Raw genomic sequence first — 16,312 nt, forward strand, 5'->3', positions numbered from 1 at the left:
AATCCATTCTTTCCTTTAAAATCTGATTCCCCCCCCTCCAAATTCCATTTTTTCCCAAAAGGAAATTAGGATTTTTCCCAAAATTCCATTTTCCCCCCAATATTTTATTTTTTCCTTCCAAAATTCCATTTTCAAAAAAAAAAAAATTTAGATTTTTTTTCCTCCAAGAATTTTGAATTTTTTTCCCAAAAAATTTGGATTTTTTTCCTCCAAAAATTTTGATTTTTTTCCAGAAATTTAGATTTTTTTCTCCAAGAATTTGGGATTTTTTTCCCAAAAATTTGGATTTTTTCTCTCCAGGAATTTGGGATTTCTTCCCAAAAATTTTTAAATTTTTTTTCCCCAAAAATTTTGGATTTTTTCCCAAATTTCCTTTTTTTCCCTCCCAAAATTCCATTTCCCCCTCCAAAAAAATTCCATTTTTTCCTTCTAAAATCCATTTTTCTCCTCCCAAAAATTCAAATTTTCCCAAAACTTTCTTTTTTTTTTTCTCTTCTTTTTTTTAAATTTTGGAATTTTTCCCTCTTGAATTTTGTCCGAATTTTTTCCAAATTTTGGATTTTTTTCCTCAATTTTTTTGTTGGTTTTTTTTGGGTTTTTCCTCCCCAAATTTCCAAATTTCCTCCCCAAAATCTTTTGGTGTTGCTGCCCCTGGCTGTGGTCACTCGGTGGTCACTCAGTGGTCACTCAATGGCCAATGGTCACTCCATGGTCACTCCATGATGTTGATGACCAATGGTCACTCAGTGGTCACTCAGTGGTCAGTGGTCACTCCATGGTCACTCCATGGTACCGATGACCAATGGTCACTCAGTGGTCAGTGGTCACTCCATGGTCAGTGGTCACTCAGTGGTCACTCAATGGCCAATGGCCAATGGTCACTCCATGGTATCGATGACCAATGGTCACTCAGTGGTCACTCGATGGTCACTCCATGGTCAGTGGACACTTGGTGGTCACTCCATGATGTCGATGACCAATGGTCACTCAATGGTCACTCAATGGTCGCTCAATGGTCAATGGCCACTCCATGGTCACTCCAAGGTATCGATGACCAATGGTCACTCAGTGGTCACTCAATGGCCAATGGTCACTCCATGGTCAGTGGTCACTCCATGGTATCGATGACCAATGGTCACTCAATGGCCAATGGTCACTCGGTGGTCACTCCATGGTCAGTGGTCACTGCATGGTCACTCCATGGTATCGATGACCAATGGTCACTCAATGGTCACTCAATGGCCAATGGTCACTCGGTGGTCACTCCATGGTCACTTGGTGGTCACTCCATGGTATCAATGACCAATGGTCACTCAGTAGTCACTCCATGGTCAATGGTCACTCGGTGGTCACTCAGTGGTCACTCAATGGTCACTGCATGATGTCGATGACCAATGGTCACTCGGTGCTCACTCCATGATGTTGATGACCAATGGTCACTCGGTGGTCACTCAGTGGTCAGTGGTCACTCAGTGGTCACTCAATGGTCACTCCATGATGTCGATGACCAATGGTCACTCAATGGTCACTCCATGGTCAGTGGACACTTGGTGGTCACTCCATGATGTCAATGGCCAATGGTCACTCAATGGCCAATGGTCACTCCATGGTCACTCCAAGGTATTGATGACCAATGGTCACTCAGTGGTCACTCGGTGGTCACTCGATGGTCACTCCATGGTCAGTGGTCACTCAGTGGTCACTCCATGGTCACTCCATGATGTCGATGACCAGTGGTCACTCAGTGGTCACTCAGTGGTCATTTGGTCACTTCAGGAGGTCAATCAGCTCAGGTCAGTTGATGGTCACTCCATGGTCAGTGGTCACTTGGTGGTCACTCAGAGGGGTTGATGGTCACTCAGTGGTCACTCAGTGGTCACTCCATGGTCACTCTGGTCACTCAGGGAGGTCAATGGTCACTCTCTGGTCACTCCATGGTCAGTGGTCACTCAGTGGTCACTCCATGGTCACTCGGGCAGGTCGATGACCAGCTCTGGGATGTCGATGGTCACTCAGGGAGGTCGATGGTCACTCGGTGGTCACTCAGGTGGTTGATGGTCACTCTGTGGTCACTCCATGTCACTCGGGCAGGTCGATGGTCACTCAGAGGGGTCAGTGGTCACTCGGTGGTCACTCAGGGAGGTCGATGGTCACTCCAGGAGGTCGATGGTCAACTCCATGGTCAGTGGTCACTCAGTGGTCACTCGATGGTCACTCAGGGAGGTCGATGGTCACTCAGTGGTCACTCCGTGGTCACTGGGGCAGGTCGATGACCAGCTCAGGGGAGGTCGATGGTCACTCAGGGAGGTCGATGGTCACTCAGAGGGGTCAATGGTCCACTCAGAGGGGTCAGTGGTCACTCATTGGTCACTCAGGGAGGTCGATGACCAGCTCAGGGAGGTCGATGGTCACTCAGGGAGATTGATGGTCACTCGATGGTCACTCAGAGGGGTCAGTGGTCACTCGGTGGTCACTCAGGGAGGTCGATGGTCACTCCATGGTCAGTGGTTCACTCAGTGGTCACTCAGTGGTCACTCGGGCAGGTCGATGACCAGCTCAGGGAGGTCGATGGTCACTCAGGCAGGTCGATGGTCACTTGGGCAGGTTGATGGTCACTCAGTGGTCACTCAGTGGTCACTCAGTGGGTCACTCAGTGGTCACTCCGTGGTCACTCGGCAGGTCGATGACCAGCTCGTCGTCCCCGTCCAAGGGGTCATCGCTCCCCTCCCCCTCGCCCTCCCCGGGGTCGCTCAGGAGCCGCCGTGGGAGCGTGGCCGGCACGGGGGGCGGGGCCGGGGGCGGGGCCAGCGCGGTTGGGGGGAGGGGCGAGCCGGGGCCACGCCCCCCGGACAGCCCCGCCCCTGCCCCGCCCGTGCCGAAGGGGAGAGGGGGAGGGGCAGGGGGAGCCTGGGGGGGAGGGGACAGAGAGAGGGGGGGAGGGGTCAGTGAGGAGTGACCAATGAGTGACCCCTGACCCCTGCGTGACCCCTGTGTGACCCCCAGTGGCCACGCCCCCAAATGAACCCTGGATGACCCCTCCCCCTATCAGTGACCCCTCCCCCTTTCCCCCTTATTTGGCTCCTCCCCTTTTATTGGCCCCTCCCCCTTTCAGTGACCCCTCCCCACTTCCCCTTCTTTGGCCCCTCCCTGTTTTATTGGCCCCTCCTCCTTTTCAGTGACCCCCCCCCCTTTAGCCCCACCCCCTTTGCAATTCCCCAATGACCCCTCCCACATTTAGCCCCGCCCCCTTTATTATACCACAATGACCCCTCCCACATTTAGCCCCGCCCCCTTTTTTATTCCCACAATGACCCCTCCCACCTTTATCCCCACCCCTTTGCTATTTCCCAATGACCCCCTCCCACCTTTAGCCCCGCCCCCTTTGCATTTCCCCCAATGATTCCTCCCCCCTTAGCTCCACCCCTTTGCCATTCCCCAATTACTTCTCCCTCTTTAGCTCCGCCCCCTTTGCTATCCCCCAATGACCCCTCCCCCTTTAGCCCTGCCCCTTTTAGCCCCCGCCCCCTTTGCTATTCCCACAATGATTCCTCCCACCTTTAGCCCCGCCCCCTTTGCAAATACCCAAAAGACTCCTCCCCTTTTAGCCCTGCCTCTTTTAGCCCCGCCCCCTTGCTATTCCCACAATGACTCCTCCCCCCTTAGCCCCGCCCCCTTTGCAATTCCCCCAATGATTCCTCCCACCTTTAGCCCCGCCCCCTTTGCTATTCCTGCAATGACCCCTGCCCCTTTTTGCCCCGCCCCCTTTTACCTGCCCTTTCCGGGTCCCTTTGCTGCGCCGGGCGGGGGAGGGGCGTGGCCTGGCCCCGCCCTGCGGGGGGAGGGGCGGGAACTGCGCCGGGAAGGGGCTGTAGGGCGGCGACGCCATCTTGGGGGGAGAAGCAAAAGTTAGGCCACGCCCACTTTGCAAAAAGGGGGCGGGCTTTAAAAAGGGGGTGGGGTTTGGGGTGGGGGAGGGGCACTCACCATGTAGGGGGAGGGGCCAAAGGTCGAGGGGGGAGGGGAGGGCGAGCGGCGCCTGTGGGGGGAGGGGAAAGCGTTGGCCACGCCCACTTTGGGGTGGCCATCTTGGATTTTGACCCCCATGATGGCGGCCATCTTGGATTTTGACCCTTTGGGGTGGCCATCTTGGATTTTGACCTCCATGATGGCGGCCATCTTGGATTCTGATCCCCATGATGGCGGCCATCTTGCATTTTGACCTCCCATGATGGCGGCCATCTTGGATTCTGATCCCCATGATGGCAGCCATCTTGGATTTTGACCCCTTTGGGGTGGCCATCTTGGATTTTGACCTCCATGATGGCGGCCATCTTGGATTGTGATCTCCATGATGGCGGCCATCTTGGATTTTGACCTCCATGATGGCAGCCATCTTGAATCCTACACATACAACTGCTCCACCCAGTTATGGCTGTGGCCACGCCCACTTCCAAGTGGCGGCCATCTTGGATTCCCCACTTCCCTCAAAAAAGTGACTACATTGAAGCCACGCCCACTCCCGGCAGCCATCTTGAACCCACACCCACTTCCAGATCCGCGATTTTGAAACCCCACCCAACCCTTTGGCGGCCATTTTGAAGCCACGCCCACATCAGCCGCCATCTTAAAGCCACACCCACCTCCCGGCAGCCATCTTGGCCCCCTTTAACCCCTTCCTGACCTCTTGGCGGGCGTTGGCTCCGCCCCCCTTGGCGCCATCCCCGTCGCTGTTGTCGGACGACGCCGTCGCCTCCGAGTCTGGGCAAGGGGGAGGAGCCAATCAGAGGGGTGGGGAAGGGGGCGGGGCCACGCCTAGGATTGACCTTTGACCCCGCCCCTCCCCTCCAAGGTACCTGAGGAATCATCGTCGACGTTTTCGTACTGGAGGAGCCGGTCCAGGAGGAAACTGGGGGGGAAATGAGAAAAAATTGGGAAATTTAAATTAAAAATAAAAGGAAAATCTTTAAAGAAAAAAAAATCTTTAAAGAAAAAGAAAATAAAAAGAAAAAATTGGGAAATTTAAATAAAAAATTAAAGGAAAATCTTTAAAAAAAAATACGAAAATAAAAAGAAAAAATTGGGAAATTTAAATAAAAAATTAAAGGAAAATCTTTAAAATAAAAAGAAAATAAAAAGAAAAAATTGGGAAATTTGAAGAAAGGAATAAAAAATAAAAATGAAAATGAAATAAAAGCAAAAAGTAAGCAGGTGGGAAATTTGAAGGGAAAATAAAAGTAAAATATAAAAGATAAAAAAGAAAATGTAAATGAAAAGGAAAATAAAAATAAAAATTTTAAAAAATGGGAAATAGGAAGGAAAAATAAAAAAAAAGGAAAATTATAATGAAAATAACAATAAAAATAAAAAATTGGGAAAAATGTGGGAAAACTAAAACTAAAACTAAACACAAAAATAAAAATAAAAAATTGGGAAATTTGAGGGAAAACTAAAACTAAAACTAGCACACAAAAACAAAAATAAAAAATTGGGGAATTTGGTATATAAATAAATCAAAAGAAAAAAAAGAAAATGAAAATAAAAATTAAAATTAAAACGTTAAATAAAAAGTATGGGAATTTTGGGGGAGAAAATAAAAATTAAAAATGGGGAATTTCAGGGGGAAGAGAAAATGTAAATTTTTTTTATAAAAGAAAAGGTGAGGAAAAGAATTTAAAATTAAAAGTAAAATTTAAAAAATAAGAATTTTGGGACTGAAATAAAAATATCAACTAAAAATTGGGAGGTTTTGGGAGGAAAAAAAGTAAACCCAAAAATAAAAACAGAAAACAAAAAAAAGGGAATTTTGGGGAAAAAAGCCAAAAATTAAAAAGAAAAAAAGGGAATTTGGGGAAAAAAAGCCAAAAATAAAAATAAAATTTAAGAATAAAAAATGCAAATGGGATTTTTGGGGTGAATTTGGTGGATTTTGGTACCTTTTATCCCGTGAGACTTTCAGCAGTTTGCGCTGGGCCCTCCTCAGCTCCTCCTGGAAACATTCCTGCTCCTGGGGGGCGGAGCCAAAGGGGTGGGCGGGGCCAATTCAACCACGCCCACCCACAGTGGGGGGGATGGGAGAACAACCCTCAAAACCCCACCCCCAAAATCCTGGGGTTTTCCCCCAAAATTCACCTTTTTCCCCCTGAAATTTACCTTTCTCACCCCAAAATTTGGCTTCTTTACCCCTCTAAAAATTATCTTTTTCCCCCTAAAATTTCACCTTTTTTCCCTGCAAAATTCAGCTCTTCCACTCCAAAATTTGGCTTTTTATCCCATCCAAATTTGGGTTTTTACCCCTCCAAATTCACCTTTCCCCCCCCCCAAAATTTGGCTTTTGTTTTTGCCCAAATACAGCTTTTTTCCTCCTAAAATCTGGGTGATTTTCCCCCCAAAATTTCACGTCTTTTCTTCCAAAATTTGGCTTTTTTCCCCCAAAATTTGAAATTTTTTTCCCTTCTAAAATTCAGCTTCTTCCCCCTAAAACTTCTGCTTTTTGTCCCTAAAATTTGGAACTTTTTCCTCCCAAAATTTTAGCCTATTTTCCCCCTAAAATTCAGCTTTTTCCCCCCAATTTTGGCTTTTTTATCCTTAAATTTCACCTTCTCTCCCGTCTAAAATTTGGGGATTTAAACCCCCCAAATTCTTTTTTTTCCCCTGAAATTTGGCTTCCCCCTCCCAAACATTCAGCTTTTTCCCTTAATCGAACACTTCCCACCCAACATTCACTTTCCCTCAAAAATTCAAATTTTCTACTTAAAAACTCCCATTCCCCCCCCCCATTTCCTTTTTCTCCCTCAAAAACCCCAATTTTCCCCCCATATCCCCCAATAACCCAACTTTCCCCTATATTTTCCCCCATATTTTCAATTTCACGCCCAAGTTTTCAATTTTCCCCCTCAAACTTTTAATTTTTCCCTGAAATTTCCCCATCCTCCCCTCACCCCCCCCGGACCCCCGGGCTCCCCTCACGCTTAAGCCCCGCCCCTTTCATATCCCGCCCTTTTAGGCCACGCCCTTCACGTCGGGTCCCGCCCCTCACGTAGAGCAGCAGCTTCAGGCGCCGTTTCAGGGCCCGGCAGCGCCGTTTGTAGCCGCCGACATCGCCCTCGCTCGCTCCGTTCATGGCGGACAAGCCCCGCCCTTTCCCTCGCTCCTCATTGGTTGCCAGCTTCCCGCGCCGCTGTCTGATTGGTTGAGGAGACGGAAATCCCGCCTGCCGCTTCCGGGTTCTTCTCCGAGCGTGATTGGGTGGGTGGGTTAAGTCCCGCCTGCGCGTGTTGCTGATTGGTTGGGCGTTTAAAACGCTAAAATCTCATTAAACCGCGCTCCTGTCAATCATTTCTCAGCGTGTTCCCGCAGCGGCTTTACCGCTATTGGCTCAGCGACTTTGTCCCACCTCTAGCCGCTTCTTATTGGCTGCTATGTCCCCAAGCTGCCTTCTGATTGGCTCAAGGAGCTGCCGCTCAATACCCCACGTTGTTCCGCCTTCCTCCCACTCCTATTGGCCAGCGCTACACAGCTCCTCTTCCGATTGGCTCCAACCCCTATCGCTCATTTACATCCGGCCTTTCCCTCGCCGCTTTTAGTTGATTTGACTTCCGGGTTTATAGCGCCTCCTTCTAATTGGTCCCGCTCTTTAATCCCCGCCCCGCTGTCTTTTATCTCAATCCTCATTGGCTGCCGCCCTGAGGGCTCAAAAATGCGGCGGCGGCGGCGCCGAGCGGCTGCGAACGGTACCGGGAGGGGGTGGGGAGGCAGCGGGAACCCCCCGGGGCCACGCCCTGAGCTGGCCACGCCCCCAAGGCGACCACGCCCTGCTTGACCACGCCCTTTTTTCCCTCCCGCAGGGCGCCGGGTTTTGGCGAGGCCTACAGCGCATGCGCGGAGGTGGAAGGGGGCGTGGCCAGCGGGGACCACGCCTTGTGCGTGGCGCCCCCGGCGGAGAGATGGAAGGGCGGGAAAATGGCGGAAAAGGCGGGAAAAATGAGGAAAATGGCGGGAAAAATGGGAGTGAGGAGGAAGAGGAGGGGGAAATTGGGGTGAAAAAAGGGGGAAAATGGTGAAAAAATGGAGGAAAATGGGGTGAAAATGAGGAAAATGGAGGAAGAGGAGAGGAAGGAAAATGGGGAAAAATTGGAAAAAATTGGGGAAAATGTAGGGGAAAAGGGGAAATTGGGAGTGAGGAGGAAGAGGAGGAGAAAATTTGGGGGGAAAATGGGGAAAATTTGGAGGAAATGAGGAAAATTGAGAGTAAGGAAGAGGAAGGGGAAACTGGGGAGAAAAAGGGCGAAAATGAGGAAAAATCAGGGAAAAATGGGGCAAAAAAGGGGAAAATTGAGAGTGAGGAAGAGGAGGAGGAAGAGGAGGAGGAGGAAGAGGAGGAGGAAGAGGAGAGGAAGAAAACTGGGGTGAAAAAGGGAAAAATTGCAGAAAAATCTGGGAAAAATGGGGCAAAAAAGGGGAAAATGGAGAGCGAGGAAGAGGAAGAGGAGAGGAAGAAAAATGGGGCGAAAAAGGGGGAAAATGAGGAAAAATTGGGTAAAAATGACGCAAAAAGGAGGAAAATTGAGAGCGAGGAAGAGGATGAAGATGAGGAAGAGGAGAGGAAGAAAATTGGGGTGAAGAAAGGAAAAAATGAGGAAAAATCGAAAATTCGGGAAAAAGGGAGGACAAAATGGGGCAAAAAAGAGAAAAAAGGAGGAAAATTGAGAGTGAGGAAGAGGAAGATGAGGATGAAGATGAGGAGGAGGAGGAGGAAGAGGAGGGGAAGAAAATTGGGGTGAAAAAAGGAAAAATTGGGGGAAAATCTGGGAAAAATGGGGTTAAAAAGGGGAAAATTGAGAGTGAGGAAGAGGAAGATGAGGACGAAGGTGAAGAAGAGGAAGAGGAGGAGCAGAGGAAGAAAATTGGGGTGAAAAAAGGAAAAACTGGGGAAAAATCAGGGGAAAATGAGGGAAAAATGGGGAATTTTGGGAGAAAAAGAAAGAAAATTGAAAGTGAGGAAGAGGAGGAGGAAGAGGAGGAGGAGGAAGAAGAGGAAGAAGAGGAGAGGAAGAAAATTGGGGTGAAAAGGGGAAAAAATGAGGAAAACTCAAAAAAACCCGGGAAAAATGAGGAAAAAATGGGGAAAATTGGGACAAAAAGAAAGAAAATTGAGAGTGAGGAAGAGGAGGAGGAGGAAGATGAGGAGGAGGAGGAAGATGAGGAGGCAGAAGAGAAGAGGAAGAAAAATGGGGCGAAAAAGGGAAAAATTGGGAGAAATGAGGAAAAAATGGGGAAAATTGGGAGAAAAGAGGAAAAAATTGGGACAAAGAGGAGGAAAATTGAGAGCGAGGAAGAGGAAGATGAGGAGGAAGATGAGGAAGAGGAGGGGAGGAAATTGGGGTGAAAAAGGGAAAAATTGGGGAAAAATTAGGAAAACCTGGGAAAAAAGAGGGGGAAAAGGAGGGGAAAAATTGGGGGAAAAGGAGGAAAATTGAGAGTGAGGAAGAGGAGGAGGAAGATGAGGAGGAAGAGGAAGATGAGGAGGAAGATCCAGGTGGGAAAAATAGGAAAAAAACAGGAAAAAATGTGAAAAAACAGCAAAAAACGGCAAAAAATGAGGCCAAAAAGGGGAAAATGGAGAGTGAGGAAGAGGAGGAAGAGGAAGATGAGGAGGAGGAGGAGGAAGAGGAGGAAGATTCAGATTGGAAAAATGGGAGAAAAACAGGGAAAAAAAGAGGAAAAATTGGGGAAAATCTAAAAAATGACAAAAAACGGGGCTAAAAAAAGGAAAATGGAGAGTGAGGAAGAGGAGGAGGAAGATGAGGAGGAAGAGGAGGAAGAAGAGGAAGATTCAGACCGGGAAAATGGGAGAAAAACGGGAAAAAATAGGGGAAAATCGGGAAAAATGGTGAAAAAACCCCAAAAAGTGGGAAAAAATGGGGCCAAAAAGGGGAAAATGGAGAGTGAGGAAGAGGAGGAGGAAGAGGAGGAGGAAGATGAGGAAGAGGAAGATCCAGGTGGGAAAAATAGAGGAAAAAAGGGAAAAAATGGGAAAAAACCCCAAAAACTGCAAAAAACGAGGCCAAAAAGGGGAAAATGGAGAGTGAGGAAGAGGAGGATGAAGATGAGGAGGAGGAGGAGGAAGAGGAGGAAGATTCAGATTGGAAAAATGGGAGAAAAACAGGGAAAAAAAGAGGAAAAACTGGGGGAAAAACCCAAAAAATGACAAAAAACGGGGCCAAAAAAGGGAAAATGGAGAGTGAGGAAGAGGAGGAGGAAGAGGAGGAGGAAGATGAGGAGGAAGAGGAAGATTCAGACTGGGAAAATGGGAGAAAAACGGGAAAAAATGGGGGAAAATCGGGAAAAATTGTAAAAAAACCCCAAAAAGTGGGAAAAAATGGGGCCAAAAAGGGGAAAATGGAGAGTGAGGAAGAGGAGAGGAAGAGGAGGAGGAAGATGAGGAAGAGGAAGATCCAGGTGGGAAAAATAGAGGAAAAAAGGGAAAAAATGGGAAAAAAACCCCAAAAACTGCAAAAAACGAGGCCAAAAAGGGGGAAAATGGAGAGTGAGGAAGAGGAGGAAGAGGAGGATGAAGATGAGGAGGAAGAGGAAGATGAAGAGGAAGATTCAGAGGAGGAAGATGAGAGAAAACCTGGAAAAAATGGGAAAAAATTGGGGAAAATTGTGAAAAAAACGCAGAAAACGGCAAAAAACGAGGCCAAAAAATCCAAAATTGAGAGTGAGGAAGAGGAGGATGAAGATGAGGAGGAAGAGGAGGAAGAGGAGGAAGATTCGGATGGGAAAAATGGGAAAAAACTGGGAAAAAATGGGAAAAAACCCCCAAAAATTATAAAAAAAGGGGCCAAAAAATCCAAAATTGAGAGCGAGGAAGAGGAGGATGAAGATGAGGAGGAAGAGGAGGAGGAAGAGGAGGAAGAAGAGGAAGATTCAGATGGAAAAAACGAAAGAAAAAATGGGAAAAAACCAGGAAAAATGGGGAAAAAACCCCAAAAATCGGCAAAAAACGCGGCCAAAAAATCCAAATTTGAGAGCGAGGAAGAGGAGGATGAAGAGGAGGAGGAAGAAAATCCCAAAAAAGCCTCAAAAATTCCCAAAAAATCCCCAAAAATTCCGGAAAATTCCTCCGGCTCGGATTCCGAGGATTTGCCGTTGGCGAAATGGGCGGAAAAAGGAAAAAAGGGGAAAAAAAGGAGGAAGAGGAGGAGAAGAGGAAGAGGAGGAGGAGGAAGGACAAGGAGGAGGAGGATTTTGGGGGATTTTGGGGTTTTTTTTTGGTGGGAAAATTTGGAATTTTTAAAAAATTTTTTGGGGAAAATTGGGGGGAAAATTGGGGGAAAATTTGGAATTTTTGGGGGGAAAAATTGGGGGAAAATTTGGAATTTTTGGGGGAAAATTTGGAATTTTTAAAATTTTTTTGGGGAAAATTCGGGAGAAAAATTGGGGGAAAATTTGGAAATTTTGGGGAAAATTGCGGGAAAATTTGGGAATTTTTTAAAAAATTTTTTAGGGAAAATTGGGGAAAAAATTGGGGAAAATTGGGGGAAAATTTGGAATTTTTTTAATTTTTTGGGGAAAATTGGGGAGAAAAATTGGGGGAAAATTTGGAAATTTTGGGGGAAAATTGGGGGAAAATTTGGGAATTTTTTAAAAAATTTTTTAGGGAAAATTGGGGAAAAAATTGGGGAAAATTGGGGGAAAATTTGGAATTTTTAAAATTTTTTGGGGAAAAATTGGGGAAAAAATTGGGGAAAAATTTGGAAATTTTGGGGGAAAATTGGGGGAAAATTTGGGATTTTTAAAATTTTTGGGGGAAAAATTGCGGGAAAATTTGGAAATTTTGGGAGAAAATTTGGAAATTTTGGGGGAAAATTGGGGGAAATTTGGGAAATTTTTTTTAATTTTTTGGGGAAAAATTGGGGAGAAAAATTGGAAATTTTGGGGGGAAAATTGGAAATTTTGGGGGAAAATTTGGGAATTTTTTGGAAATTTTTAGATTTTGGGGGGAATCTTGGAAAATTGGGAAATTTTGGGAATTTTAAGGGGAAAATTGGAGAAAAATTGGGAATTTTGGGGAAAATTTTGGGGGAATTTTGGGATTTTTTGGGGAAATGTTTGGGGTTTTTGGGGGGATTTTGGGAAAATTTTGGAGTTTTTTGGGGGAAAAATTTGGGATTTTTGGGGTTGTTGGGAATTTGGGGGATTGGGGGGATTTTGAGGGAAAAATTGGGAATTTGGGGGGAAATTTTGGGATTATTTGGGGAAGATTTGGGGGAAATTTGGATTTTTTGGGGGAATTTTGGAAAAATTTGGAAGTTTTGGGGGGAATTTTTGGGGGGGAATTTTGGGGTTTTTGGGAAAAATTTGGGGGGAGATTTTGGTTGAATTTTTGTGGGGATTTGGGACAAATTTGGGGATTTTTTGGGGAGATTTCGGTAGAATTTTTATGGGGATTTGGGGAAAATTTGGGGAATTTTGGGGAGATTTTGGTCGAATTTTTGTGGGGATTTTAGGGAAAATTTGGGGATTTTTTTGGGAGATTTTGGTTGAATTTTTATGGGGATTTGGGACAAATTTTGGGATTTTTGGGGGGAGATTTTGGTCGAATTTTAATGAGGATTTGGGGAAAATTTTGCGATTTTTTGGGGGAGATTTTGATAGAATTTTTGTGGGGATTTGGGACAAATTTGGGATTTTTGGGGGAAATTTTGGTCGAATTTTTGTGGGGATTTGGGACAAATTTGGAGATTTTTTTGGGGGAAATTTTGGTCGAATTTTTGTGGGGATTTGGGGAAAAATTGGGGATTTTTGGGGGGGAGATTTTGGTCGAATTTTTATGGGGATTTGGGGAAAATTTTGGACTATTTTGTGGGGATTTTTTGGACTATTTTGGTAAAATTTTTATGGGTATTTGGGACAAATTTGGGGATTTTTTGGTGAGATTTTGTTGCAATTTTTGTGGGGATTTGGGACAAATTTGGGATTTTTTGGGGGAGATTTTGGTCGAATTTTTGTGAGGATTTGGGGAAAATTTGAGGACTTTTTTGGGAGATCTTGTTGGAATTTTTGTGGGGATTTGGGACAAATTTGGGGAATTTTGGGGAGATTTTATTGGAAGTTTTGTGGGGATTTGGGGAAAATTTTGGACTATTTCGTGGGGATTTTTTGGACTATTTGGTAAAATTTTTATGGGTATTTGGGACAAATTTGGGGATTTTTTGGGGAGATTTTGGTCGAATTTTTGTGGGGATTTGGGGAAAATTTTGAGAATTTTTTGGGAGATTTCAGTAGAATTTTTATGGGGATTTGGGGAAAAATTGGGGATTTTTTGGGGGGAGATTTTGGTCGAATTTTTATGGGGATTTGGGGAAAATTTTGGACTATTCTGTGCGGATTTTTTAAACTATTTGGGTAAAATTTTTATGGGGATTTGGGGAAAATTTGGTGATTTTTTGGGGGTGGATTTTGGGGGATTCTAAGGGGAGACATTTGGGCGGGTTTTTATGGAATTCTAATTAATTAATAAATATTAAAATAAAATAAAAATAAAATTCCTGATAATTTCATTTAAATTTTGATGAAATTTTGCATAAATTTGCTAAAATCCAAACCAACTCCCTGAATTTCCTCCAATTTCCCCACAAACCCTTCCCCACCCTTGCCCCCCTCAATTCCCGCTCAAATCGCCTCAAAATTCCCTCAAAATTCCCTCATTTTCCCTCGTTTCCCGCCAATTCCCTCGGAGGGGGGCGTGGTTTAACCAAGCCCCGCCCATCTGACGCTAAGCCCCGCCCCCAGGACCCACCGGAAGTGGCGCGCTTGAAGCGCTACCTCCGCGCCGCCGGGGGGCGCCCCAACTACAAACGCCTCTTCCGGAAGTGCCGCAGCCGCCGCGAGGTCCTGGAGGCGCTCAGGGGAGCCCTGCGAGACCTGGGCCTGCGCGGTAACCGCGAGATCTGCGGGAAATCCGGGAATTTTGGGGGGAAATCCGGGAAATTTGGGGGGAAATTTGGGATTTTTGGGGATTTTTGTGCTGTTTTTGTGGGATTTTGGGGGGTTTGGGGTGGATTTAAAGGGGTTTGGGGGGTTTTTGAGGGGGTTTTGGGGCTGGGATGGGCCCGGCGCGGGGCGGGACTCGATGGTACGTGAGGGGATTTGGGGATTTTTGGGGGAAATTTTGGGGGGTTTGGGGAAAAAATTGGAATTTTGGGGGAAATTTTGGGGATAATTGGGAAAAATTTGGAATTTTTGGGGAAATTATGGGGGATTTGGGGAAAATTTGGAATTTTGGGGCGAATTTTGGGGAAAATTTGGAATTTTGGGGGAAATTTTGCATAATTTTGGGGGAAATTGGGAATTTTGGGAAATTTTGGGGAAAATTGGGCAAAATTTGGAATTTTAGGGGGAATTTTAGGAAAATTTGGAATTTTGGGGGAAAATTCACAGAATTTTGGGGAAAATTGGGAATTTTGGGGGAAATTATGGGGAAAATTGGGGAAATTTTGGAATTTTGGGGGGATTTTGGGGAAAATTTTAGGAAAAATTGTGAAAAATTGGAATTTTAGTGGGATTTGGGGGAAATTTTAAGAATTTTGGGGAGATTTCTGGGATTTTGGATGGAATTTTGGGATTTTGAGAAGAGTTTGGTGCAATTTTGGGTGAAATTTTGGGATTTTGGTGGAATTTGAGATTTTGGGTCCATTTTGGGATTTAGGGTTGAATTTTGGGTGGAATTTCAGGATTTTGAGGGTGATTTTGAGTGGAATTTCAGGATTTTGAGGGGATTTCAGTGGAATTTGGGGATTTTGCTGGGATTTTTTGGGAATTTTTAGATTTTGATGGAATTGTGGGATTTTGAGGCGGATTTTGGGTGGAATTTGCCGTTTTGAGGGGGAAAATCAGAGGGGAGAATTGGGGATTTTAAGGGGAATTTCCGTGGAATTTTCAGATTTTGGGGATGGAATTTTGGGGGGATTTCGGGGAATTTTAAGGAAATTCTTGGAACTTGCTGGAATTTGGGGATTTGGGCCCAATTTTGGGTGGATTTTGGCCTTTTCCAGGCGCCCCCTCCCTGGCCCGGTGCCGCCGCCTGGGCCGGCGCCGCGAGGAAAAAGCCGAACTCGCCGCCCTCGACGCCTCCAACATTTTACCTGGTAAAAAACCCCCCAAAAAAAACCCAAATTTACCCAAATTTTCCCAAATTCTCAATTTTTAACCTCTTCATTTCCATCCCCAGCGAGATCCCGGCGGAGAAAACCCCGAAAATGCCCCAAAATCGCCCCCGAAATCGCCCGTCCCCCCCCCGGATTGGTCGCGGCTCCGCGGCGTCGTCAGCTCCGACAGCGAGTGAAGGATTTGGACTTTTTGGGGGGAATTCTTGGGGTTTTGGGGTTTTTACGGGTTTGGGATTTGTGCTGTAAAAATGAGGATGGAAATTTAAAATGTTGTTGTAAAAATTGGTGGTGAAGGTCGAAAATCGCCCCAAAAATCGCTGGAAAGGTCCATAAAGTGATCTCAGAAGTTGCCCAAAAATCAACATAAAAATCCTCAAAATCACCCAAAAATCACCCCAAAAAATCACCATTAAAATGCCAAAAATCAATGAAAAAACCACCCAAAAATTGGCATAAAAATCCCCCCCAAAAATCCCACAAAATTGCCCAAAAATTGCCTCAAAAAATCACTAAAAATCCTCAAAATCCCTGTCAAGAATCAATGTAAAAATCCTAAAAATCACCAAAAAAATCCCAAAAATAACAAAAAAATTCCCAAAAATCACCCCAAAAATCACCCAAAAATCAAAGCAAAAATGGCTCAAAATTCAACATAAAAATCACCCAAAAATAAACATAAAAATGTCAAAAATCACCCCAAAATTGGCATAAAAATCCCCAAAAAATCACCCAAAAATTACCCAAAAAATTCACTAAAAATCCTCAAAATCCCCCCAAAAATCAATGTAAAAATCCCAAAAATCACCATAAAAAAAACCCACCCAAAAATCACCAAAAAAATCAATGAAAAAATCAATGAAAATTCAATGAAAAAATCACCCCAAAAATCACCATAAAAATCTCTAAAATCCCCCAAAAATCACCATAAAAATCACCCAAAAAATCAAAATAAAAATCAATGCAAAAATGGCTCAAAAATCAATGTAAAAATCCCAAAAGTCACCCAAAAAATCAACATAAAAATGCCAAAAATCACCCAAAGATCAATGCAAAAACGGCTCAAAAATCAACGTAAAAATCCCCAAAATCAACCAAACATCACCCAAAAAATCGACATTAAAAATGCCAAAAATCACCCA

The 16,312-nt window shown here is 45.2% G+C and overlaps 1 protein-coding gene, 1 long non-coding RNA gene and 1 other non-coding gene across 5 annotated transcripts; 2 read left to right on the forward strand and 1 right to left on the reverse strand.

Annotated features, from left to right (window-relative positions):
• Positions 1-820: 820 nt before the first annotated feature.
• Positions 821-7,191, reverse strand: INO80E (INO80 complex subunit E). Of its 3 annotated transcripts, XM_077170987.1 has the most exons (9): positions 7,037-7,104; positions 5,934-6,004; positions 4,854-4,906; positions 4,682-4,758; positions 3,985-4,036; positions 3,770-3,886; positions 2,680-2,907; positions 2,525-2,543; positions 2,219-2,242 (listed from the first exon to the last, which is right to left on the reverse strand). In XM_077170987.1, the coding sequence occupies exons 3-8, from the start codon at positions 4,863-4,865 to the stop codon at positions 2,532-2,534; spliced, it is 498 nt and encodes a 165-aa protein (XP_077027102.1). In that variant the 5' UTR covers positions 4,866-4,906; positions 5,934-6,004; positions 7,037-7,104; the 3' UTR covers positions 2,219-2,242; positions 2,525-2,531. The 3 variants fall into 3 exon arrangements, with proteins under 3 accessions (XP_077027101.1, XP_077027102.1, XP_077027100.1); XM_077170986.1 differs by lacking the exons at positions 2,219-2,242; positions 2,525-2,543 and adding an exon at positions 821-1,979; XM_077170985.1 differs by lacking the exons at positions 2,219-2,242; positions 2,525-2,543 and having other exon boundaries at positions 2,714-2,907; positions 7,037-7,191.
• Positions 1,919-2,321, forward strand: LOC143691931 (uncharacterized). The gene is made up of 3 exons (XR_013179728.1): positions 1,919-2,050; positions 2,092-2,142; positions 2,288-2,321. It is a non-coding gene; the product is annotated as an uncharacterized LOC143691931 (long non-coding RNA).
• Positions 7,192-13,776: 6,585 nt separating the features above from the next.
• LOC129134477 (uncharacterized) lies at positions 13,777-15,455 on the forward strand. Its single transcript, XR_013179726.1, has 3 exons — positions 13,777-13,942; positions 15,060-15,152; positions 15,236-15,455. It is a non-coding gene; the product is annotated as an uncharacterized LOC129134477 (transcript).
• Positions 15,456-16,312: the final 857 nt, after the last annotated feature.

The sequence above is a fragment of the Agelaius phoeniceus genome, chromosome 37 (assembly GCF_051311805.1).
Source record: "Agelaius phoeniceus isolate bAgePho1 chromosome 37, bAgePho1.hap1, whole genome shotgun sequence".
NCBI classification, from domain to species: Eukaryota; Metazoa; Chordata; class Aves; order Passeriformes; family Icteridae; genus Agelaius; species Agelaius phoeniceus.

Bases quoted from the DNA above. Each gene is read 5' to 3' on its own strand.
- INO80E (XM_077170985.1), bottom strand. From the start codon at position 7,120: ATGAACGGAGCGAGCGAGGGCGATGTCGGCGGCTACAAACGGCGCTGC. The intron at 6,005-7,036 runs GTGAGGGGCGGG...TCCGCCCCCCAG, and splicing joins GCCTGAAGCTGCTGCTCTAC to GAGCAGGAATGTTTCCAGGA. The intron at 4,759-4,853 runs GTACCTTGGAGG...CCCCTTGCCCAG, and splicing joins CGTCGACGATGATTCCTCAG to ACTCGGAGGCGACGGCGTCG.